At 37.8% G+C, this 25,546-nt stretch overlaps 1 protein-coding gene across 3 annotated transcripts in view; it reads left to right on the top strand.

The window, feature by feature from the left end:
• Positions 1-25,546, top strand: part of LRRK2 (leucine rich repeat kinase 2) — a 192,152-nt gene that overhangs the window by 133,717 nt on the left and 32,889 nt on the right. For all 3 annotated transcript variants that reach the window (XM_043886930.1, XM_043886939.1, XM_043886919.1), the window contains exon 41: positions 5,313-5,473. In XM_043886930.1, the coding sequence (XP_043742865.1) occupies positions 5,313-5,473 (161 nt within the window). The remainder of the gene's footprint in view (positions 1-5,312; positions 5,474-25,546) is intronic.

The raw sequence follows: 25,546 nt of genomic DNA, 5'->3' as shown, positions 1-25,546 counted from the left end.
TCCCTGCCTCCTGTACAATGTCACAAACCTCTGACCTTAGTTCATCAGGCACTCTGTCTATGTGATCTAGTCCCTTAAATCTATTTCTCATTTCTACTGTATAATCGTTAGGAATTTGATTTAGGTCATAACTGAATGTTAAAGTGGTTTTCCCTACTTTCTTCAATTTAAGTCTGAATTTGGTAATCAGGAGTTCATGATCTGAACCACAGGCAGCTCCTGGTCTTGTTTTTGCTGACTGTATAGAGTTTCTCCATCTTTGGCTGCAAAGAATATAATCAATCTGATTTTGGTGTTGACCATCTAGTGATGTCAATGTGTAGAGTCTTCATTGTGTTGTTGGAAGAGGGTGTTTGCTATGACCAGTGCATTCTCTTGGCAAAACTCTATTAGCCTTTGCCCTGCTTCATTCTGCACTCCAAGGCCAAATTTGCCTGTTACTCCAGGTGTTTCTTGACTTCCTTCTTTTGCATTCCAGTCCCCTATAATGAAAAGGACATCTTTTTTGGGTGTTAGTTCTAGAAGGTCTTGTAGGTCTTCATAAAATCGTTCAACTTTAGCTTCTTCAGCATTACTGGTCGGGGCACAGACTTGGATTACCATGATGTTGAATGGTTTGCCTTGGAAACAGAGATCATTCTGTCGTTTTTGAGATTGTATCCAAGTACTGCATTTTGGACTCTTGTTGACTATGATGGCCACTCCATTTCATCTAAGGGATTCTTGCCCACAGTAGTAGATATAATGGTCATTGGAGTTAAATTCACCCATTCCAGTCCATTTTAGTTTGCTGATTCCTAAAGTGTCGATGGTCACTCATGCCCACCTGACCTATTTGGCCACTTTCTATTTGACCACTTCCAATTTGCCTTGATCCATGGACCTAACATTCCAGGTTCCTATGCAATATTGCTCTTTATAGCATCAGACTTTACTTCCATCACCAGTCACATCCACAACTGGGTGTTGCTTTTGCTTTGGCTCCGTCTCTTCATTCTTTCTGGCATTGATTCTCCACTGATCTCCCGTAGCATGTTGGGCATCTACCAACCTGGGGAGTTCGTCTTTCAGTGTCCTATCTTTTTGCCTTATGACCGATCTAGACAGCATATTAAAAAGCAGAGACATTACTTTGCCAGCAAAGGCCTGTCTAGTTAAGGCTATCATTTTTCCAGTAGTCATGTATGGATGTGACGGTTGGACTGTGAAGAAAGCTGAGCACCGAAGAATTGATGCTTTTGAACTGTGGTGTTGCAGAAGACTCTTGAGAGTCCTTTGGACTGCAAGGAGATCCAACCAGTCCATCCTAAAGGAGATCAGTCCTGGGTGTTCATTGGAAGGACTGATGTTGAAGCTGAAACTCCAATACTTTGGCCACCTGATATAAAGAGTTGACTCATTGGAAAATACCCTGATGCTGGGAAAGATTGAAGGTGGGAGGAGAAGGGGACGACAGAGTATGAGATGGTTAGAAAGCATCACTGACTCAATGGACGTGAGTTTGAGTAAGCTCTGGGAGTTGGTGATAGACAGGGAGGCCTGGCATGCTGCAGTCCATGGGGTCGCAAAGAATGGGATACAACTGAGCGACTGAACTGAATTGAACTGAACCTTTAAAGATAGAGTAAACTATATTTCCTATAAGTTTGTGTTTCAATATTTTCAAAATTGAATTTATTTTCTCTTGTTTCACCATGAATCTGTTTTTTATTTTGTATCCCATTTGCCAACAAAGGTTTTTGTAGTCACATCCAGACCACCCCCTCCCCCCCAAGAAGTAAGTACTCCTTTGTCCATTAGGTCCTTGATTAATTTATTTTTATGCCACTCCTGCTGTCTTGGTCTGATATTTACAGGGAATTATGGAATATTTCTGATATATTATTCCAAAATAAAAATTTAAGTATTCTTGAAACTCCTTAGCATTTCAAGTTATCTGGAGGATACATCTAAATTCCTGACATAGCCTCAGAACTCTTTATGTATGCCTGTTGCCTGCCTCTCCAGACTACTTTAATTCCATTGCCCTCATTCCAACCATGCTGAAGGACTTGACTTCTCATTGGCATCCGTGTCTATTCTTGCATTTGTCATTCCTGTCTTGTCAAAAAATCCTCCGCCTAGAAAACTCATATTCCTCTAGAATTTGCTCACATACTATCTTCACCATGATGACTAATTGCACCATGAAGAGTTGACCTGGCTAACACATGTTTCTTGACTCTGCTCCATGCAGAACTTTGCACTGGCTGCTAAAGAGGGAAAAGAAAGATAGAGATTATATTGTTCTTATCAAGGTTGAAAACTTATAGTCTAGTGTGAGGGTCTGCTTTGGAACTACTAGGGATGTAGTACGAAATGCTAGGGAAGTATCACATTTTTGCAATCTTCTTAGAATACCCACCTCTCCCTCTCGATTGTGGCCCTAAAGAGCAGGGAGACGAGGATGCCTTTATATCCCCGGTGACTGTCCCTCATAGGTGCCCAATATGTATTTGTTAAATGAATGAAGATATTCTATTGTTAGAATAATTCTCTTTAGGTTGAGATAAAGTTTACTGTAAGTTACAAAGGAGTTTCTTTGCAACATTGAAAACAATCACAATTTAAAAATAACTAAATTGAGTTTAGCTAGTTTGTTTTAATAAAATATTTGACAATGATCATTGTCATATAATACATAAATTATGGCTGAATTATTCTTACTAAGGCAACATCTGTACTTGTTATGTTTTGAAAGCTATTCTGCTATTTAAAGCTATTAAAACTGTGCTTTTAAGATTAAATTCTGTAATTGAACATTTTAACTAATCCAGATAATCTTTCCTTCCCAGTGACATTATTTAAAATTAAGTTTAATTTTTTTAACCTTTGGAAAGTGTTTTGAGAGAGTCTGTAGTCTTTAAATATTCTGAAAGAGGCATGCATTAGGAAGGATTTGGATGCTATTCAATAATGTATGACTTGGCTTTAACTTTTTTCTTCTTAATCTCCCAGCTTTTCTCTTCAACAGGATAAGAGTAGCTAATGGCCTTTCAGTAAGCCCTCAGTAAATTTTTCTTTTAAGCCTATTACTTATTGTTAAGGTCAGCTTCATTAGTATATCTCTCTTACTTTCAGCCAAAAATATGTCTACTGAAAGGAATAGGCCTAATGCCAAATGTTCTAACTACATCCTGGAAGAGAAGGAATCTTCTATTGATGAAGTTAAATGATACATACATTCTACGTCATCAATCAATGGAAAGTTCAGGGTATTTCTGCCTCTCTGCTCCTAATCCCTCTAGCAGTGATTAATACTCAGTAATGGAGCAAATATTTATTGATATAAGGTGAGCCTAAACCAAAAGCCACAAAAAAAGGATTTAAGTTTACCTCTCCTAAGTTCTGTGAAAAAATGTAATTTCAGTTCAGTTCAGTCACTGAGTCATGTCCAATTCTCTGCAACCCCATGGACTGCAGCATGCCAGGCTTCCCTGTCCATCACCAACTCCCGGAGCTTGCTCAAATTCATGTCCATTGAGTCGATGATGCCATCCAACCATCTCATCCTCTGTCGTCCCCTTCTCCTCCTGCCTTCAATCTTTCCCAGCATAAGGGTCTTTTCCAATAAGTTGGTTCTTCACATCAGTTGGCCAAAGTATTGGAGTTTCAGCTTCAGTATCAGTCCTTCCAATTCAGGACTGATTTCCTTTGGGATGGACTGGTTGGATCTCCTTGCAGTCCAAGGGACTCTCAAGAGTCTTCTGCAACACCACAGTTGAAAAGCATCAATTCTTTGGTGATCAGCTTTCTTAAATAGTCCAACTCTCACATCCATACATGGCTACTGGAAAAACCATAGCTTTCATTAGATGGACTTTTGTTGGTAAAGTAATGTCTCTGGTTTTTATATGTGGTCTAGGTTGGTCATAGCTTTTCTTCCAAGGAGCAAGTGTCTTTTAATTTCATGGCTGCAGTCACCATCTGCAGTGATTTTGGAGCCCAAGAAAATAGTCTGTCATTGTTTCCCCATCTATTTGCCGTGAAGTGATGGGACCAGATGCCATGATCTTAGTTTTCTCAATGTTGAGTTTTAAGCCAACTTTTTCACTCTCCTCTTTCACTTTCATCAAGAGGCTCTTTAGTTCTTCTTTGCTTTCTTCCATAAGGGTGGTGTCGTCTGTATATCTGAGGTTATTGATATTTCTCCTGGCAATCTTGATTCCAGCTTGTGCTTCATCCAGCCTGGCGTTTCGCATAATGTACTCTGTATATAAGTTAAATAAGCAAGGTGGCAGTATACAGCCTTGTAGTTCTGTGAAAAAAATGTAATTTCAAGGTAGGACATAATGTAGTTGTGAGGTCATGTGCAGAACTATGGCAAATTTGATGTCATGGGGTAGGGTAAAAAGAGCTGGGGAAAAATCTGAATTTTTTAGATGGGTAAGGAAAGGTAATAGAGTTACTTTAGAACTAGTAATAGCTTTTGTTTCTAAAATGGACAAGACCTGGTTGAGGGGAAAACTTAGTTTTGTTTTTTATATTAACTAGTTTTTAGTCTTCATCTACAGTGAATGTCAAACTCTGGTTGCCAATTGTTGAATGGATCAATTTCTAAAAGGAAAGACTTTAAAATTCCCCATATCACCTTTCCCAAGATAGTGGTTTACTCCTTCCAGCTCTCAGTTCAAGCTGTTCTTTGTTAATTCATAGTAGGTCTGGGTTTAAAGTAGATTACATCTTCAAATGATACAGTACAAATAGCTAAAAAAGTCTTTTATTTTAATTTATTAACTATTGAAAAAGTAGAAAATATTTTCCAAAATGTTAGGAAATATTTTATTCAGAAAAAAAAATATCAAAGGAGAGAGAGAATTTTAAAGGCTAGGAAGAATTTCTAAAATTGTTAAATAAATGGGAGTTATAACAAAATACTGTCAATTCTTATTTAATGTATTTTCATTTTAAACCAATTAAAATATTTACATGATATTGAGGGGTTTCAAAATTCCTTTTAGTGATTATTAAAGTATACAGGAAAGAAGTCTCAAAAAAATACATATTCTGCTTAAAGTGGTTGTGCCTTTAAGTTTAAATCACTTATCGGAACTAACATGTCTTTTAGTTTGTTTTAAATGCATAAACTTTCTATGTAAAACTGGACTTACATATTTGATTTCCTTCTACAGTATCTTTTAACTTTGAAGGTAAAACTTAGCACAGAATTTTGATGCTTTGCCTAGTGAATATGTGTATTTTAAAAAAATCATGCCAAAATATATTATGATATGCTCACATTTTAATAAGATTTCCTGTGCATTTTATGGCAGATACCTCCATTCGGCCATGATTATATACCGTGACTTGAAGCCCCACAACGTGTTGCTTTTCACCCTGTATCCCAATGCTGCCATCATCGCCAAGATTGCGGACTATGGGATTGCTCAGTACTGCTGTAGAATGGGGATAAAAACATCAGAGGGCACTCCAGGTAGGTGAGAAGGTTCGTTTGATAATTCCCTCTTCAGGACGGATAACCACTGCCCTCAGTTGTGAGTTCAGGAGACTCAGGAGAACACTGTAGCCTCTCACGCTGTGAACAGCTGTTCATTTATAATCTTGACCAGTACATTTGTGGTTTTGATCATTGTATCCAGTAGGGCAAAAAAATCTACTGATGTAATTTTCTAGGGGAAAAGTCAAATTATAAAACAGAGTATGTTTGATGTCAAGTTATGTTTCTAAAAGTTGGATTTCTTAAAAACACTGAATTACTACAGAGGTGGTAAGGGAACCACAAAGTTTTCATCTAGCTACTGTTAACACTTACATAAAATGAGGCAAACCAGACTTAGGATCACAAACCTTTTTCTTTTTTTTGTAACTAGGAAATTCAAATAACTTTGAAAATCCACAGATTTTATTTAAATAACTGATTTCATGGTGAAATTTGGCCTAATGGAATTGACTCTCATTACGATCTCTATTTCTCATACTCACTGTGAATGTGTATGTTTCATGGCAGAAATAGAAACATGTTTGAGTATAGGGTGCGGCTCTGATCCCACTGAAGGTTTGTGTAATTTGTTATATGCATTATTACTAACTTTCTTGAGTATTAACCCTAAATAATTATAGCTCCAAGAGTTTCAGATGAGGACTTTATTGCTGCTGGAGTTCTTTGTTGCACTCTTCTTGATATAAGCATACTTTCTTACTCTTTTTTAACATATGTGTGTGTGTGTGTGTGTGTGTGTGTGTGTATAAATCTTTTGACTATGCTTTGTAGCATCATAGTGCCCCAACCAGGGATCGAATCTGAACCCTCTGCACTGGAAGTATGGAGTCTTAACCACTGGACTGCCAGAGAAGTCCCCCAAATTTTAAATTTAAAAAAAATTTAAAAATTTTCATTTTACTGGAGTAGAGTTCCCTGTGCTAAACAGTAGGTCCTTGTTGGTTATCTATCTTACACCTAGTAGTGTGTGTATGTTCATCCCAAGCTCCTGCTTTAACCCTCCCAGCCACATTTTCCATTTGGTAATCATGAGTTTGTTTTTGATATCTGTAAATAAGTTCTGTTGTCTTATTTTTAATAAATAAGTTCATTTGTGTTATTTTTTTTTCTTCTTTTTTTTTTCTCTCTGCGACCCCGTGGACTGTAGCTGGCCAGGCTCCTCTGTCCATGGGATTCTCCAGGCAAGAATACTGGAGTGGGTTGCCATTTCCTTCTCCACATTTGTGTTATTTTTTAAAAAATTAGATTCCACATATAAGTGATATGACATTTGTCTTTGACTTAGTATGGTAATCTCTAGGTCCATCTGGTGTTGCTGCAAATGGCTATATTTCATCCTTTCTTTATTGCTGAGTAATATTTCATTGTATATATGTACTGCATCTTCTTTATACATTTGTCTGTCAATGGACATTTAGGTTGATAACCATGTCTTGGCTATTTTAAATAGTGTTGCAGTGAACGTTGGGGTGCTTGTATCTCTTCAAATTATGATTTTCTCCAGATATAAGCCTAGGAATGGAATTGCTGAATCATATGGTAGCTCTGTTTTTAATATTTTTAATGAACCTTCACACGTTTCTACCTAATGGTCGTACCATTTACATTTCCACAAGCAGGGTAGGAGGGTTCTGATTGGTACATGATTTAAACCTTTAACTACTGAACTTCATTTTTCTTTCTTCATAGTTTATAGATTGTTAACACTTAAATAGTTAAAAATTTTGTAGTGTCTCTTTTTGACCCTGTAAAACTGTATGAGTCAAGGTTATTATGTAAAATGAAACATATCCATTCTGCATATTATATCATATTATGCAAATACTATTATTTGGTCATATTATGGTTGCCAGAAATCACAGGCATCATTTTCTCACCTTATATTTTAATGTAGCATTTTTTTTTTCTTTAAAGTGAAAGAAGGTTTATTCAGAGAGAAACACACTGCACAGACAGAGTGTGGATCATCTTGGAAGGCAAGAGAGGCACCAGGCTATGGGATTGTCAGTTTTTATGTTGTTGTTGCTATTCACATGTTGGACTCTTTTCAACCACATGGACCTCGGCGTGCCAGGCTTCCCTGTCCTTCACTATGTTCCAGACTTTGCTCAAACTCATATTCATTGAGTTGATGATGTTGTCCAACCTTATCATCCTCTCTTGCCTGCTTCTCCTCCTACCCTCAATCTGCACCAGCCTCAGGGTCTTTTCTAGTGAATCAGCTCTTCGCATCAGGTGGCTAAAGTATTGTAGCTTCAGCTTCAGCATCAGTCTTTCCAGTGAATATTCAGGGTTGATTTTCTTCAGGATTGACTGGTTTCATTTCCTTGCTGGTCAACTCTTTGCGACCCTATGGACTGAAGACCACCAAGCTCCTCTGTCCATGGGATTCTCTAGGCAAGCATACTGGAGTGAGTTGCCAGGCCCTTCTCCAGGGAATCTCCTGGACCCAGAAATTAAACCTGCATCTCTTGTGTCTCCTCCTTTGGGAGGAGGTTCTTTACCACTATCGCCACCTGGAAAAATATCTTGCTGTCCAAGAGAGTTTCAACAGTCTTCTCTAGCACCACAATTTGAAAGCATCAATTCTTTGGGGCTCAGCCTTCATTCCCTGATGGCTCATTGGTAAAAGAAATCACCTGCCAATGAAGGAGACATGGGTTCCTTTCTTGGGTCATTAAGATCCCCTGGAGAAGGAAATGGCAACCCACTCCAGTTTCTTGCCTGGAAAATCCCATGGATAGAGATGCCTGGCAGGCTATAGTCCATGTGGTTGCAAAGAGTCAGACACGATTAGCAACTAAACAACAATAGCCTTGTTTATGGTCCAGTTCTCACATCTGTACATGACTGTTGGAAAAACCACAGCTTTGAATATATAGACCTTTGTCAGCAAAGTGATGTTTCTGCTTTTAAAATTGCTGTCTAGGTTTGTCAGCTTTCCTTCCAAAGAGCAAGTGTCTTTTAATTTCATGGCTGCAGTCAAAGTGTGCAGTGATTTTGGAGGCCAAGAAAATAAAATCTGTCACATTTCCATTGTTTTCCCATCTATTTGCCATGAAGTGATGGGACCAGATGCCATGATCTTAGTTTTTTGAATATTGAGTTTCAAGCCAACTTTCTTACACTCCTCTTTCATGCTCATCAGGAGGTTCTTGAGTTCCTCTTTGCTTTCTGACACTAGAGTGGTATCATCTGGATATCTGAGGTTATTGATATTTATCCCAGCAATCTTGATTCCAGCTTGTGATTCATCCAGCCAGGTATTTTGCATGATGTATTCTGCATAGAAGTTAAATAAGCATAGAGACGATATACAGCCTTGACTTTTTTACAAGTTTTGAACCAGTCCATTGTTCCATGTCCAGTTCTAACTGTTGCTTCTTGACCTGCATACAGGTTTCTCAGGAAACAGGTAAGGTGATCTAGTATTCCCATCTTTTTAAGAATTTTTCTACAGTTTATTGTATCCACATAGTCAAAAGCTTTAGTGTAGTCAATGAAGCAGAAGTTTTTCTGGAATTCCCTTGCTTTCTCTTATGATCCAGCAAATGTTGGCAATTTGATCTCTGGTTCCTGTGCTTTTTCTAAATCTAGTTTGTACATCTGGAAGTTCTCCGTTCACAGGCTGCTGAAGCCTAGCTTGATGGATTTTGAGCAAATCTTGCAGTGTAAGAAAATCTTACCATACAAGCAAACCTTGTACAGTAGTTTGAACATCTTTGGCATTGCCCTTCTTTGGGATAAAAATGAAAACTGACCTTTTCCAGTCCTATGGCTACTGCTGAGTTTTCCAAATTTGCTGATGTATTGAGTGCATATATTTAACAGCATCATCTTTTTAGGATTTTAAATAGCTCACATGGAATTCCATCACCTCCACTAACTTTGTAGTAATGCTGTTTAAGGCCCATTTGAATTTTTTACACTCCCTGATATCTGGCTCTAGGTGACTGACCACACCATCCTGGTTATCTGCGTCCAGTTATCACTGGTTATTAAGACCTCTTTGTGTAGTTCTTCTGTGTATTCTTACAACCTCTTCTTAATCTAGTCTGCTTCTGTTAGGGCCTTACTGTTTCTGTCCTTTATCATGTTCATCCTTGCATGAAATATTGCCTTTATATCTCCAATTTTCCTGAAGAAATTTCTAATATTTCCCATTCTGTTGTTTTCTTCTATTTTTCTTTGCATTGTTCATATAAGAAGGCTTTCTTATCTCTCCTTGCTCTTCTCTTGAACTCTGCATTCAGATGGGTATATCTTTCCATTTCTCCTTTCCTTTCACTCCTCTTTTTTTTTTTTTAAAGGTGTTTGTAAAGCCTTCTCAGACAACTACTTTGCCTTCTTGCATTCTTTTCCTTTAGGATGATTTTGATCACTGCTTCCTTTACAATGTTATGAATCCTGTCCATAGTTCTTCAGATACTCTGTCTACCAGATCTAATCCCTTGAATCTATTTATCACCTACACTGTATAATCATAAGGGATTTCATACCTGAATGGCCTAGTGGTTTTCCCTACTTTCTTCAATTTAAGCCTGAATTTTGCAGTAAGGAGCTGGTGATCTGAGCCACAGTCAGCTTCAGATCTTGTTTTTGCTGACTGTGTAGAGCTTCTCCAATTTGACTTCAAAGAATAAAATCAATCTGATTTTGATATTGACCCTATGGTGATTTCCATGTGTAGAGTCATCTCTTAATGTTGTTGAAAGAGGGTGTTTACTGTGGCCAGTGTATTCTCTTGACAAAACTCTGTTAACCTTTGCTCTGCTTCATTTTCTACTCCAAAGACAAACTTGCCTGTTCCTCCAGCTAAATCTTAGCTTCCTACTTTTGCATTCCAATTCCAAATGAGAAGAAAGGACATCTTTGATGGTGTTAGTTCTAGTTGGTCTCATAGGTCTTCATAGAACCATTTAGCTTTAACTTCTTCGGCATTAGTGGTTTGGACATAGACTTGAGTTACTGTGGTGTTGAATGGTTTGCATTGGAAATGAAATGAGATCATTCTGTCATTTTTGAGACTGCACCCATGTACCACATTTTGAACTCTTTTGGTGACCATGAGGGGTACTCCATTTCTTGTAAGAGGTTCTTACCTGCAGTAGTAGATATCATGGATATCTGATTTAAATTTGCCCATTTCTGTCCATTTTAGTTCAGTAATTTCTAAGATGTTGACGTTCACTCTTTCCATCTCCTGCTTAACCATGTCCAATTCACCTTGATTTATGGACCTAACATTCCAGGTTTCTATACAATATTGTTCTTTGCAGCATTGGACTTTACTTTCACCACCAGACACATCCACAACTGAGAGTCTGCTCTAGCCCAGTCTCTTCATACTCCCCAGTAGCATACTGGACACCTACCAACCTGAAGCGTTCATCTTCTGATGTCTTTTCTTTTTGCCTTTTCATACTGTTCACGGGGTTCTTGAGGCAAGAATACTGGAGTGATTTGCCATTCCTTTCTCTAGTGAACCACATTTTGTCAGAACTTTTCACCGTGACCTGTCCATCTTGGGTGGCCCTGCAGGTCATGGCTCATAGCTTCATTGAGTTACCCAAGCTGTTTTACCACAGCAAGGCTGTGATCCATGAAGGGGTTAAGTTTTTACAAGGCTGAGTAATTTCATTGGCTGATGAGTGGGAGGAGTATTCCAGCTATTGTGGGAAAGAGGAGGAGGTTTCTAGGCATTGGGCTACTGCCCATCTTTTGACCTTTATGTTCTGCCTTGGAACTGTCGTATTGCCTGTGAGTGTATCATTTAGCTTTCTGATGTGTTACAGTGAGTGTATACTGAGGCTCAAGGTGTAGTGAAAGTCACCTCATCTGCCATCTTGGACCTAGTTGGTTCTAATCAGTTTATGTCATGTTCTTGGGTTATGTTATTCTTTTAAATTTTGTACCTTGCTGCCTCCCTGTCTCAATCACTCCCTCAAGAGATTTTACTCCTATTATATAATGGGACGTGGGTTGGTGACATTTATCTTCTCTAGGTGCTTCAGGGCTGAGTAGCGGTGTCAACCCTGTCTGTTAGGGAGTAAAGATCTCTGGATGCCTGATCTAGAGGCCTCAGGGGCAGGATGGGTTCTTGTTTGGTGTGAATATGGGCTGGAATCTTTGCATAGCCATCATCTTGATATGGAACTGTTGTTACTGCCTCTGTAGCCTTCCTATGTATCCTTTTGAAGATGAAGCACTTTTGTAAGAGCATCAGAGTATAATAACTGTCTGTAGATTACAAAAGACTTAAAATCATATTTAAACATTTTATTACAGTGTAATTGATAAAGAAGTTTGCTTACTGTTATGACATATAACAGTTTAACATAACAAATAGAACTATAGCATTATACTTGGACATAACCACAGGACTGGAAAAGGTCAGTTTTCATTCCAACCCTGAAGAAGGGCAATTTCAAAGAATGTTCAAACTACTGCACAGATCCACTCATATCACACACTAGCAAAGTAATGCTCAAAATTCTCCAAGTGAGGCTTCAACAGTACATGAACTGAGAACTTCCGTATGTTCAAGCTGGATTTAGAAAAGGCAGAGGAACCAGAGATCAAATTGATAACATCTGTTGGATCATAGAAAAAGCAAAAGAATTCCAGGAAAACATCTACTTCTGCTTTATTGACGATGCCAAAATCTTTCACTGTGTGGATCACAACAAACCGCGCAAAATTCTTAAAGAAATGGGAATACCAGACCACCTTACCTGCCTCCTGAAAAATCTGTATGCAGGTCAAGAAGCAACAGTTAGAAGTGAATATGGAACAAGGGACTGGTTCCAAATTGGGAAAGGAGTATGTCAAGGGTGTATTTTGTCACCCTGCTTATTTAGCTTATATGCAGGTGCATCATGTGAAATGCTGGGCTGGATGAAGCACAAGCTTCAATCAAGATTTCTGGGAGAAATATCAATAACCTCAGTTGTGCAGATGACACCACCCTTATGGCAGAAAGAGAAAGGAACTAAAGAGCCTCTTGATGAAAGAGGAGAGTGAAAAAGCTGGCTTGAAACTGAACATTCAAAAAACTAAGATCATGGCAACTGGTCCTATCACTTCATGACAAACAGATGGAGAAACAATGGAAACAATGACAGACTTTCTTTACTTAGGCTCCAAAATCACTGCAGATGGTGACTGCAGCCATGAAATCAAAAGACTCTTGGTCCTTGGAAGAAAAGCTATGACCAACCTAGACAGCATATTAAAAAGCAGAGACTTTACTTTGCCAACAAAGGTCCGTCTAGTCAAAGCTATGGTTTTTTCAGTAGTCATGTATGGGTGAGACTTGGACCATAAAGAAAGCTGAGTGCTGAAGAATTGATGCTTTTGAACTGTGGTTCTGGATAAGACTCTTGAGACTCCTTTAGACTGCAAGGAGATCAAACCCGTCAATCCTAAAGGAAATCAGTCTTGGATATTCATTGGAAGGACTGATGCTAAAGCTGAAGCTTCAATACTTTGGCCACCTGATGCGAAGAACTGGCTCATTAGAAAAGACCCTATTGCTGGGAAAGATTGAAGGCAGGAGGAGAAGGGGATGACAGAGGATGAGATGGTTGGATGGCATCACTGACTTGATGGACATGAGTTTGAGCAAGCTCTGGGAGTTGGTGTTGAACAGGGAAGCTTGGCATGCTGCAGTCCATGGGGTCACAAAGAATTGGACAGTACTGAGTAACTGAACTGTACTGAACTGAGGACATATCCAAAATTTGAAGGTTCATATAATTGTTAGAATGTCTGTATAAATAGTATTCATTCATACAGTATATTTTTAGGTGGATTTATTACTCATGTGATAATGCTGTCTATGTAATTTATCATACTGAATAATACTAGTTAATATTTCTCTGACATGCCTCAGGGGCCCACTAAAGCATCTCAAAGTTAGCTGAAAGTCAAAAGAACTTTGATTACAATTTGATATTTGGGAAGTTTGTAAGAAAAGTTTTAAAACACTTGGTCATAAGATCATCAGTTAATGTTGCTTTTAAGGGTCGTCTCTAACCCTTTTTTATCAAACCTAGTGTAATACTCCTGTTACTTTAATTGTTAACTGACTTTATACCAGTGAAAATCCTGTTTTCTGTGTTCTTGTGTTTTCATGATCTTAGACATGTTCTTTCTACATGAAATCCTCTCTCCCTTTCTCAGCTTGCATTCCTCTTCTTGTCTCAGATTCATTATTATGAAACTGTCATAGGTCAAGTGATCTGTATAGATATCCTGTCTTTCAGATTTTAGTTTGAGTGGGAATAGAAAATTGAAGGGTTGACATCTGTTTGGTGGGGCCAACTCGATCCTTAGAGAAATCTTACATGGTTGTTTGTAAATAAAATTGCAAGTGGCTTTACATCATCTTGGTGATTGCAGCTCAATTAAAACATATTCCTAAGACAGAAGAAAATACTTTATCTGAGTAGTCAAAATTGTTCCCTACCCTCTCTTCTTTCCTCAATTTATGTCCTTAGATGAGCAAATGGTCCCAGCTTCCAATGTGTGGTTTTATTATTTTCTGGTTTTATTATTTTTTATATACATATCCTCTGTTTCATTTTACATAGCTCTCTGTTGGATAGAGTATGTATTCTCATAAATATTTCAAGGTATGTTTTCTGGCTGCAAGTGCCTCTGGATTGTTCAATAATAATAAGATAATTGTCTTTGCTCCAGCACCTGCTACATCCCAGGCTCAGGTCCAGGTACATTAGGCACATGGTTATCCTAGCCTCATGCCAGGGCTGAAAGTTAGCATTTATCTTCTCATCTGTAAAATGAGGAAGCTGAGGCTCAGTGAGATTGTATAACTTGCACAAAGTCATGCAGTAAGTGGCCAAGATAAAGCTCAATCTAAATAAGAATCGAATCCAGAGCTATTTGACTTTAAATCTATACAGGCATACCTTATTTCATTTTGCTTTTCAGTTGTTGTATTGTTTTTTTTTTTTTTAACAAATTGTAGTGTTTGTGGCAACCGTGCATCAAGCCAGGCTATCAGAGCCAGTTTTCAATAACATTTGCTAACTTTGAGTTTCTGTGTCACATGTGGGTAATTCTTACAGTATTTCAAAGTTTTTCATTATTATTATGCTTGTTATGGTGGTCTGTGATCAATGACCTTTGATGTTACTATTGCAAAAATATTATGACTTGCTAAAGGTTCAGATGATGGTTAGCAGTTTTTAGCAATAAACTGTCTTTAAGGTATGTACATTAATTTTAGACATAAGGCTGTTTCTATTAATAAACTGCTATATGGTGTGACTTATGCTGTTACCCAGTGTCTGCCTTGGAGAAATTAAAACTGTTTTCTTGGGAAATTTAAAATATTTCATCCTATAAGAAGTTTTCCTGATATAATATCTTATTTATATTTTCCTTTTTTACTTAATGTGGAAAACAGCTTCTGATGTGCTTTGTCTTGCTTCTTCCAAGTGCTAACCCTTTATAACACCTCTTACTTAAAATGAAAGAATCCAACCATGGAATATTTTCAAATCTTTACTGAGACTTTCCTTTTTGTAATCAAGGCAAGCTCTTTGTATGGTAAAATATCCTATGTAATGTAGAAAAGGTGGAGAGGCTTTGGTTGGTGGGGAAGGGCAGCTATTTGCCTTTTTTTGCTTCCCAGGTGGCTCAGTGGTAAAGAATTCAGCTGCCAATGCAGTGGATGCCCGAGTCAGGGAGATCCCATGGAGAAGGAAATAGCAACCCACTCCAATATTCTTGTCTGGGAAATCCTATGGACAGAGGAGCCTGGTGGGCTATAGTCCATGGAGTCAACGACTAAGCAACAACAGTGTAAGCAACTTTAATATACACTAGAAAATCAAAACATTTGTGTGACTCACTTACTGCTGTATCAAGGTGATCTGGCCCCAAGTCCGCAGTATCTCCAAGGTAGGCCTGTAGTCGCTCCCCTGGATCACATGAAACTACCATGTACTTACAGAGGTTTACATGATCAATCTTAGTTATTTAAAAATCCAGTCAAACAAAGCAAAATGATAGGATCATACATCTCAAGTACTGCAGATGGGATTCCACAGGCCTCATAAACCCACCTAGAAATGTAGGCAGCTGACAGCGCTCTTCTCTTAGAAGATCTGTCATTACTGTCATGCCTCATGAAGTTGGGCCAGGCCACTCATCTGGGGCCTGCAGTTTGTTCCTCCTCCCCTCAGCCTTGTCACTTTGCTCATGGAGAGGAAATCCTGATGTTGAAGCCTCAGCCCCCTACTTGGCAGTGGATCTCTCTGACCCTTGTTGATTGTGCTCCCTCGGTGGCCTGGGCTACCAGCAGCCAGCTTGTTTCAACTCTCTTCCAACTCATGACCCTTCATTTTAAGTGTCTTACTTCCTGGTTTGGGTCAAAACCTGCCTGTAGTTCAATATCCAACTGATTTTTCATATCAAGTCACATACTTGTTCCTGATCCCTTTTAATCTGTTCTATCAATGTGCAGGAGAAAGATCATGACAGGAAAACCCAGAGCCTAATCCTTTCTGCTCTGCCCCCTTTTTCCCCAGGCTGCATAGTAAGCATTTTTCCTCGCTAGATCTTGGAGCTTCTCTGTATCATTACTGTATTTATTGTTGTTAGAACACTTCTAATCACATCAGCCCTAAACTCAAATTTAAACTTTTTAAATAACAGTAATTGTTACCATTGCTAGCACCATCATAATTCCTCCCCCAGAGTGATTATGTTTGAGTGGAAGATCATTACCACTCATACGATTTTAGTTCTCTCCTTCTCTTTTCCTTTTCAATGAATCTTCTTTGTTACTGTTATACTTGAAACTTCGTGAGAAACAATGTAAGGTTTAACTTAGAAATTTTAGAGAAACAGAAGACCATGTGTTAAACTCTTGTATATTTTTGTACCATCTCTTACTGTGGTGTATTCACCCCATGTGGGCTGTGAGTGTGGGTTCATTACTTTTGTCTCAGGGAAGGAGGTGATGGGAGCAAACCTTGCCTTGAAAGGCATTGACAGAGGTGCTTGTCTCACACTTAGCCCTTTTCATGGCTTGACTGTCTTATTTAATCCTTATGACCCTCTGACATAAGTCGTATTACTATTCCTAGTCTAGAGATAAGGAAACTAAAGCTTAGGGGCTGGCTGTTAAAGTTTGTTTAGGGTCACACAGGATACAAACCTGAAACTCCTAAGAGCACAGCCCCAGCCAGCGGCCACCACAGCTTGTGGGCAAAGGTATTGACAATTCAGTTACTGGCAAGGACCACAGCACCGTCTGTCTACATTTTGAAAGGTAACTATGGGATGGAACTACAAATAATTTAAAGAGATTCAGTTTTATCAACTGGATATGTTTATATTACATCTGGTTGGTATTAACAGTTAATTCTGGGTCTTACGACAGTTGCACTATTGACTGAGATGGATACTGACCAATGGCTTTCACTCAGTCAACATCCACAGAAATACAACAGTCTTGGGTAAACAAAAATGTTATTCTCTGGTTATACCTAACATCTGATAGGAATTATGAAACATGCTCTACTCAGACTTTTCTGAAAGTAAAAAGAAAGTATATGTTTACATGTAGTTTGTCATATATAATCAGACCTAATTTATTAATTTCTCATATCTTTGATTTATGGATCTTAATTCATTCCATTTGTAAAAGTGCAGCCTTATCTGAAAAATATAGTTTCTAGACAAATGAATCATATTTTCCCAATTATTTTAACGTTGTAATTGTTATAATAATTCTCTAGGGGATAATATTCTTATTTTTATTCATTTATTCATACATTTGGCAATAATATATTGAGTGTTATAAACACCAAATACCAATCTGGTGTTACTACTTAATACCAGATTAAGTATTAACACTACTTAACATAGCTGTGTGGTGTTCATGAAGATTCATTTTTTGGGACTCGATTTTCATTTCTGTAAATTGTGATGAGAAAAATAATGCCTATTTCAACAGAGTTATTGTGAAGATAAAATGAAACAATCCATGTAAGTAACATAGAGAAGGACTGGCATATTGCAGTTGCTCCAAGTGTGTTAGCAGTTGCTTTAGTGGTAAACTTGGAGAATGTGCCTGAATAACTGAATTTTTTCCTCTAAAAGCACACATTTTGCCAGGAAAAATAGGGCTATAAACAATAATTATAAAGCATTGTGTCAGTTTCAACAGGAGATATAGTTCAAGGCACAGTGATAGTGCAGAGGAGCAAGTCCTTAACTGAGCCATAGGTCTTTAGGACTTCCTTCATAGAGGAGGTGATTCTGAAATTTACATCTTAAGGGAGAAGTGTGAGATTTGAGAAAATAATAAATATTGATAGAAAAGCACGAGGAGACATTTCAGGCAAAATGTACTAATGTAGAAAATGATTTGTGCAAGAAATTCCCTGTGTTCTAAGTGATAGATGGAGGATTATTTGGTTGTGTTTTTAATTCTGGCTGTAACTAGATAGCATGTAGGCTTAAGAATGTATCCCCTGGGGTCTGTCCTTTACAGTTGTGGACCAGGAGCTCTCAGTGTGGGCACATGTTAGAAGCTTCTGGAAGACTTTCAAATTTGTGGGTCCCAGGATTCTGATTTAACTAGTTTGGGTGGAGCCCAGACATTGGTTGTTTAGTTGTGAAGTGGTATCCAATTTTTTTTGTGACCCCTTGGACGGTAGCCCACCAGGCTCCTCTCTCCATGAAATATCCCAGGCAAGAATACTAGAATGGGTTGTCATTTCCTTCTCTAGGGAATCTTCCTGACCCAGGGATTGAACCTGGGTCTCCTGCATTGCAGGTGAATTCTTTACCATGGAATCACCACGGAGCCCAGACAGTGAGGCTATTTAAATGATCTCCAAGTGATTCCCATCTTTGCATCATATAAACAGTGTCATTGCCTATATTAATCAATTATAAGATAGGCAAGTCAAATTTTGGTAATTTCTCACATTGGGGAAAATGTTATTTGTAAAAAAATTTTTAATAAGATGATTAGAATTTACTCTAGATTTTGAGAGTGTGAGCCTGTGATATAAACAAAATGTTAAGAGAGTGAGTATATATGAATAAGATTTAGACTTATGTTTAAACAAAAATGAAGCAAATGGGAATTATTTTAAATAGATTCTATTAAACTTGGGCTATGAAGTCAGAGTGTCTTAGTTGGAATCCTTGCTCTACTACTTATTAGCTGGGGCTGGAGAGATCACCTAATTCCTTTCATTGGTTAAACAGCAATACCTAATAATAGTATCTGTTTAGGGATTGTTGTAGAAATGAGAAATTCATATAAAGGGTTTAGCACCATACTTGGCACATTCCTTATCTGTCTTTGCTTTCCCAGATTCTGCTTTGTCTTCTTAACCAGGGGCCCGGCTCTGTTTGCCTTCCCTTTATCCAGTCCTGTGAAAGGCATTCAGAGAACCCACCTTGTTTGCCTGCTCTCTCTCAGGGATCACTGTCTTCTTTTCCCAGTATTCGGAGTTTCGTCTTTGTTGTGTAGTTATTTCATTGTTTTATGCAGGATGGTAAGTCTAGTTCCTACTTCCATTTTACCTAGAAGTAGAAGTGACTTATTTGAACAGTCTAATACAACAATGTATATTTAGGATTTTAGTAAGTGCTTAAAATTTCTAGTTTTTGAGGGTCATTGATGCTAAACAGGGTGACCACGTGGTACAGTAGTACAATCTATACCCACCATAGATCATTCACAGTATTAGATCAGATGACGACGTTGTCCTTTTGTAAACAGGCAGGATATGTTTCTATTTCTAGCCTTCTAATGACAAGTGATATTAAAAACATTCATTTTCATCCCAAATTAAATTTAGTGATGAATACATTGAATAGCTTGAAATGTTATTTTTCCTGTTCCTACCATTGTCACCAGCATAGTTAAATACAAGGCAAAAAATTGTGAAGAAATTGCAGTTGCTTTTCCAGGGAAGTCATCAGTGATAAGGATACATGTAGAGTAGCTTGGAGGATCTTATGGTTTAGATTGATAATCAAATGTTATGTTGATAGCTTAGGGGTAAATGCCCTCCATCCCCCACCTCTCCCCATTTTGGTTTTTGAGGTGAAAGACTCCATGACGAGTAGTTCAAGCAAGTCATTTTAAGTTAAGATTTGATTTTCAAAACGTAAGGTCCTGACGTGAAAGCAGCAAATGATACCGAGCAGGTCAAAAGATGTATTTCTCATGAATTAGTGGAATAATAACACTTTGGTAACACAGAGATATATCTAGATTTAGATGTGCTTAAGAGGTTTATATATATATTCTATAGTAAATTCTACTTCTTTATTTTCTTTTTCTAATTAATATTTCAGGGAAATCTTTCTGTGTTAAACATCAGTTTTAACATTTACAAAATATTTTAGTAATTCACTTAACTATATCTTATCTTGATGTTTATTTTCTCTAACTTTTTGAAATATTAAAAAGCTTTAATTAAAAGACTTGTAAATTAAAAGTTTTCCATTTATGAAGCTAATTTTTAAACAGTAAATTTCTAAGGATCATATTGCTGGATAGGCATATTTTGAATTTTGAAACACCACTTGCCTTCTGGAAAGGTTTATCAATTCAAATTCCATCAATACTTGGATTAGAACACCTATTTTCCATTCTAGGTTTGTTATTATTTTTAATCTTCATGAAGTTAATAGTCAAAAAGTGATAGTTTAATGTTTTTATTTTTCAAATATCTATTTATATATAGGACATGTATTTTTCCTTTCATGTTTTGTATATTTTTCTGTCTTTACTCATTTATTTACTTTTCTTACTTATTTGTAAAGCTAATTTCAGTCAATGTTGACTCTTTGTCTGTCATGTATTGCAGATTTTTTTCAGTTTAGGCTTTGTCTTCTAATCTTGTTTATGGTATTATGCTATTGCTGAGTTTGATTCTTTTATACAAAATAATCTTTAATTTTTCCTGACACGTTCAGTCAGTGATATATCAAAGGCAGGGTCAGTAGTAACTATCCTGTGTAGGTAGCTGCTTATTTAAAATTCTCCAAAGACAATGTATTCCCCAGTTCTCAACCTGTTGGCTTACACCATCCATCTCTGATAGAGTGATTAGGGAGGCCTTTTAAATTCCAATATTATCCATTTAATTGGAATATTTTTTAGTACTTTAAAAAAATTAATTAATTTATTTTAATTGTAGGCTAGTTACTTTACAACATTGTGGTGGTTTATGCCATACTTTGACGTGAATCAGCCACATAAATGTAGATTTACATTTTATGTTAAAACTTTTGGTTCATCAAGAGTTTATTAGTTGTGTTGAATAATGTAGCTACTCCTTTTTTCTTTATCAAACAACCTATGCTCTTATCATTTATTTAAATATGTCTTTTTCTCTGCTACTCTGATGTCACCTTTGTCCCATCTTTCCTGCAATTTGGGTCTAAGTCCCCCCTTCAGTTTCAGTGCTGAGTCCTTCTGCTGAGGTAGAGTAATCAGTGTTGTAAGCATGTAATTTTATAGGACAGTCTGATTTAAAGTGTTATTTACTCAGAGTTCTTGAAACTAATGATTTTCATGTAGATTTATCATTTTCAGAGAAATGAATTATAGTAATACTTTATGCATTTTTGTATTTAAAGGTAGAGTTGTGGATAATATATTTCATGTTACTCTCTATACCTTTTGGATTAAATGTCATTTTATATCTATGACAATATGTTTGATCCAGACCAATCCATGATGAAGGATTAAAGTCCTGTCATCATTCAGGGTTTCTTATTTGAGGGAGATTTTTCCTAAAGGCATCTGTTTTCCATAGATAACTTTAGAAGAAACTGTTAGCATGATCAAGAAATAAGATCATTAAAAGTTCATTGGTTGAAATAAAATAATTAGAAATTCATTCATTGAATTTCAATAAACGCTTAAGAGTGCATTTTTTTTTTAATAATTGAGGTAATTCCTGGCTATATAAATAGGCATTACATTCTCCTACTAGGGATTGTGTCAGTGAAGATACTTACATTTTGAAAGGAAGAAAATAAGAAGGTTGAAACCATTTCCTTATTGAAGTAAATATTCCTTTCTGTATCCTCAAAATTTATCTTTCTTATTGTCTCTGACTAATTTTGAGAAAAATTCTAACCTTTTGTGCAGCCATAAGATCTCTGGATTGCTATCTAAAGGGATTAAAAAAACTAATGTAAAAAGCTATGTGCCATGAATTAAAATTTAAACTAAGTGACCCCTCAAGTCTCTCCCTACTCTGAGATCTTACAGTTCTAAGTCCTAATGTTTCTAACAGTCAAGTGGGAAAATGCCAAAGGTTTTAAGTTTTTTAATAGTACCTTGATGTAACAGATACACAATAAATCTATTGAATGAATAATAAATAATTGGATGATTTAATTTAGCTTCCAAAAACTATATGGGTAGAGGTTACTCAAAAAATTGAAGATAGAAATTTTGTATGATCCTTCAATTTTACTTCTGGGCATTTACCTGAAGAAAATAGAAACACAATTCAAAAAGATGTACGTGGTTTAATGATCATTGCAGCATTATTTAAAGTAACCATGATATGGAAATAATAGAATGGGAATGACTAGAGATCCCTTCAGGAAAATTAGAGCGACCAAGGGGACATTTCATGCAAAGATGGGTGCAATAGAGGATAAGAATGATATGGACCTAACAGAAGAAGAGATTAAGAAGAGGTAGCAAGACTACACAGAAGAACTGTACAGAAAATATCTTAATGACCACATAACCATGATGGTGTGATCACTCACCTAGAGGCAGACATCCTGGAGTGTGAAGTCAAATGGGCCTTAGGAAGCATCACTACGAACAAAACTAGTGGAGGTGATAGAATCCCAGCTAAGCTATTTCAAATCCTAAAAGATGATGCCGTGAAATTGCTGCACTCAATATGCCAACAAATTTGGAAAAGTCAGCAGTGGCCACAGGGCTGGAAAAGGTCAGTTTTCATTCCAATCCCAAAGAAAGGCAATGCCAAAGAATGTTCAGACTGTCACACTATTGCACTCGTCTTACACACTAGCAAAGTAATGCTCAAAATTCTTCAAGCTAGGCTTCAACAGTATGTGAACTGAGAACTTCCAGCTGTTCAAGCTGGATTCACAAAAGGCAGAGGAACCAGAGATGAAATTGCCAATATCCATTGGATCATAGAAAAAGCAAGAGAGTTCCAGAAAAGCATCTACTTCTGCTTCATTGATTATGCTAAAGTCTTTGACTGTGTGGGTCACAACAAACTGTGGAAAATTCAAGAGATGGGTGTCAGGGAATGTTTGACGGGGGCATTCCTACGTGCTGTCTCTCATGAGTCCTTTGTCCCTCTTCAAGTGGAACAGCACGCTGCTCCCAAGGGCTGAGGTCATTGTGTGAGGCAGGCTTGGGTCTCCTTTAGTAGACATTCTCTTTAGGACAAAACTACTTAGTCTCGTTCCCCTTTCTTGAGATATGGATTGTCTCCTGACCTTGTGACTAACATTACCCCTTGTTCCCTTGGTAACGGTTGCTGTACATTTGGTTTTCTGATCTCTGTCATTCCCGAAAGAAGTTTCTTGTACCACAGCCTATATATACTCATAGAAAAATCATTAAAGCACCTTTGCTCCATCAGAGCTTAGGTCCCCAGGTCTTTTTTTGTCTCTCTCTCTCTCTCTTTTACTTTCTTATCGTCGACTCCATGCCACCAGGTTCCGGTCCATTAAAGGACCCCAACAGATGGGAATACCAGACCACCTTACCTGCCTCCTGAAAAATCTGTATGCAGGTCAAGAAACAGCAGAAGCGGACATGAAACAATGGACTGGCTCCAAACTGGGACAGGAGTGCGTCAAGGCTGTATACTTGTCACCCTGCTGATTTAACTTATATGCAGAGTACATCATGCAAAACGCTGGGCTGGATGAAACTCAAGCTGGAATCAAGATTGCTGAGAGAAATATCAATCACTTCAGATGTTTAGATGACACCACCCTTATGGCAGAAAGAGAAAGGAACCCAAGAGCCTCTTGGTGAAAGTGAAAGAGGAGAGTGAAAAAGTGGTGAACTCCTTTTTCTTTTGTTTATCTGGGAAACTCCTAATCTCTCCTACAGTTCTCAATGATAACTTTGTTGGGTAGAGTATTCTTGTTTAGAATGTTGTTGTTGTTGTTTTTTTTCCCCTTTGTGCACTTTGTGAACATGCCATGTCACTCTATTCTGGCATGTAGAGTTTCTGTCCAAGAGTCTGCTGATAATCTTATAGGATTTCACTTGTGTGTAATATGTTGCTCTGCTTGCTACTTTTATCCTTAACTTTTACCATTTTAATGATAATGTGTCTGGTGTGTGTCTCTTTTTGTTTATCTTAGAGATTTGGGGACTGGATTGGGGAAATCTTCCTCAGATTAGGGACATTTTCAACCATTTGTTGTTGCTATTCAGTTGCTAAGTTGCATCTGCCCCTTTGTGAACCCATGGACTGCAGCATGTCAGGCCTCTGTGCCCCTTACTATCTCCTGGAGTTTGCCCAAGTACATGAACATTGATCAGTGATGCTATCCAACTATCTCAGCTCCTGCCTCCCTCTTCCTTTGTCTTCAGTCTTTCCCAGCATCAAGGTCTTTCCCGGTGAGTCAGCTCTTCACATCAGGTGGCCAAAGTATGGGAGCTTCAGCATCAGTCCTTCCAATGAATATTCAGGGTTGATTTCCTTTAGGATTGACTGGTTTTATCTCCTTGCCATCCAAGGGACTCTCAAGTGTCTTCGTTGTTGTTCAGTCGCTAAGTCATATTTGACTCTTTGTGACCCCATGAGCTGTAGTTCGCCAGGCTTCCCTGTCCTTCACTATCTTCTGGAGCTTGCTCAAACTCATGTGCATCAAGTCGGTGATGCCATCCAACCATATCATCCTCTGTTGTCCCCTTCTCTTCCCACCTTCAGTCTTTCCCTGCATCAGGGTCTTTTCCAATGAGTCGGTTCTTCATATTGGAAGAATATGTTGGTAGCCAACATATTGGAGTTTCAGCTTCAGCATCAGTCCTTCCAATGAATATTCAGGGTTGATTTCCTTTAGGATGGACTGGTTGGATCTCCTTGCAGTCCAAGGAACTCTCAAGAGTCTTCTCCAGCACCACATTTTGAAAGCGTCAATTCTTTGGTGCTCAGCCTTCCTTATGGTCCAACTCTCACATCCATACATGACTACTGGAAAAACCATATCTTTGCTTATATGAACTTTTGTTGGCAAACTGATGTCTCTGCTCTTAATGCACTATCCACGTTTGTCATAGCTTTCCTTCCAAGGAGCAAGTGTATAATAATTTCATGGCTGCAGTCACCATCTGCAGTGATTTTGGAGCCCAAGCGAAATCTGTCACTGTTTTCCATTTTTTCCTCTTCCATTTACCATGAAGTGATGGGACCAGATGCCACAATTTTAGTTTTTTCAATGTTCAGTTTCAAGCCAGCTTTTTCACTCTCCTCTTTCACACTCATGAAGAGGCTCTTTAGTTTCTCTTCCCTCTCTTCCATTAGTGTGGTATCATCTGCATATCTGAGGTTGTTGACATTTCTACCTGCAATCTTGATTCCAGCTTGTGCTTCATCAAGCTCGGCATTTCATATGATTATCTGTGCATATAGTTTAAATAACGTGACAATATATAGCCTTGCCATACTCCTTTCCCAATTTTGAACCAGTCTGTTGTTCCATGTTCAGTTCTAACTGTTGCTTTTGGGGCTGCATACAGGTTTCCCAGCAGGCAGGTAAGGTGGTCTGATTTTCCCATCTCTTTCAGAATTTTCCACAGTTTGTTGTGATCCACACAGTCCAAGCTTTTAGTGTAGTCAGTGAATCAGAATTAGATTTTTTTTTTTTTAATTCCCATTGCTTTTTCTATGATGCAGCTGATGTTGAATAAGTTAACAAGACTTCTTTACCTTTTCTAAGTCCAGCTGGAACATCTGGAAATTCTCAGTTCCTGTATTGTTGAAGCACACCTTGAAGGATTTTGGGCATTGC

Source organism: Cervus elaphus, chromosome 3 (assembly GCF_910594005.1).
Source record: "Cervus elaphus chromosome 3, mCerEla1.1, whole genome shotgun sequence".
NCBI classification, from domain to species: domain Eukaryota; kingdom Metazoa; phylum Chordata; class Mammalia; order Artiodactyla; family Cervidae; genus Cervus; species Cervus elaphus.
Note: the sequence above shows the minus strand (reverse complement) of the source record. Positions and strands in the feature narration are given on the sequence as shown.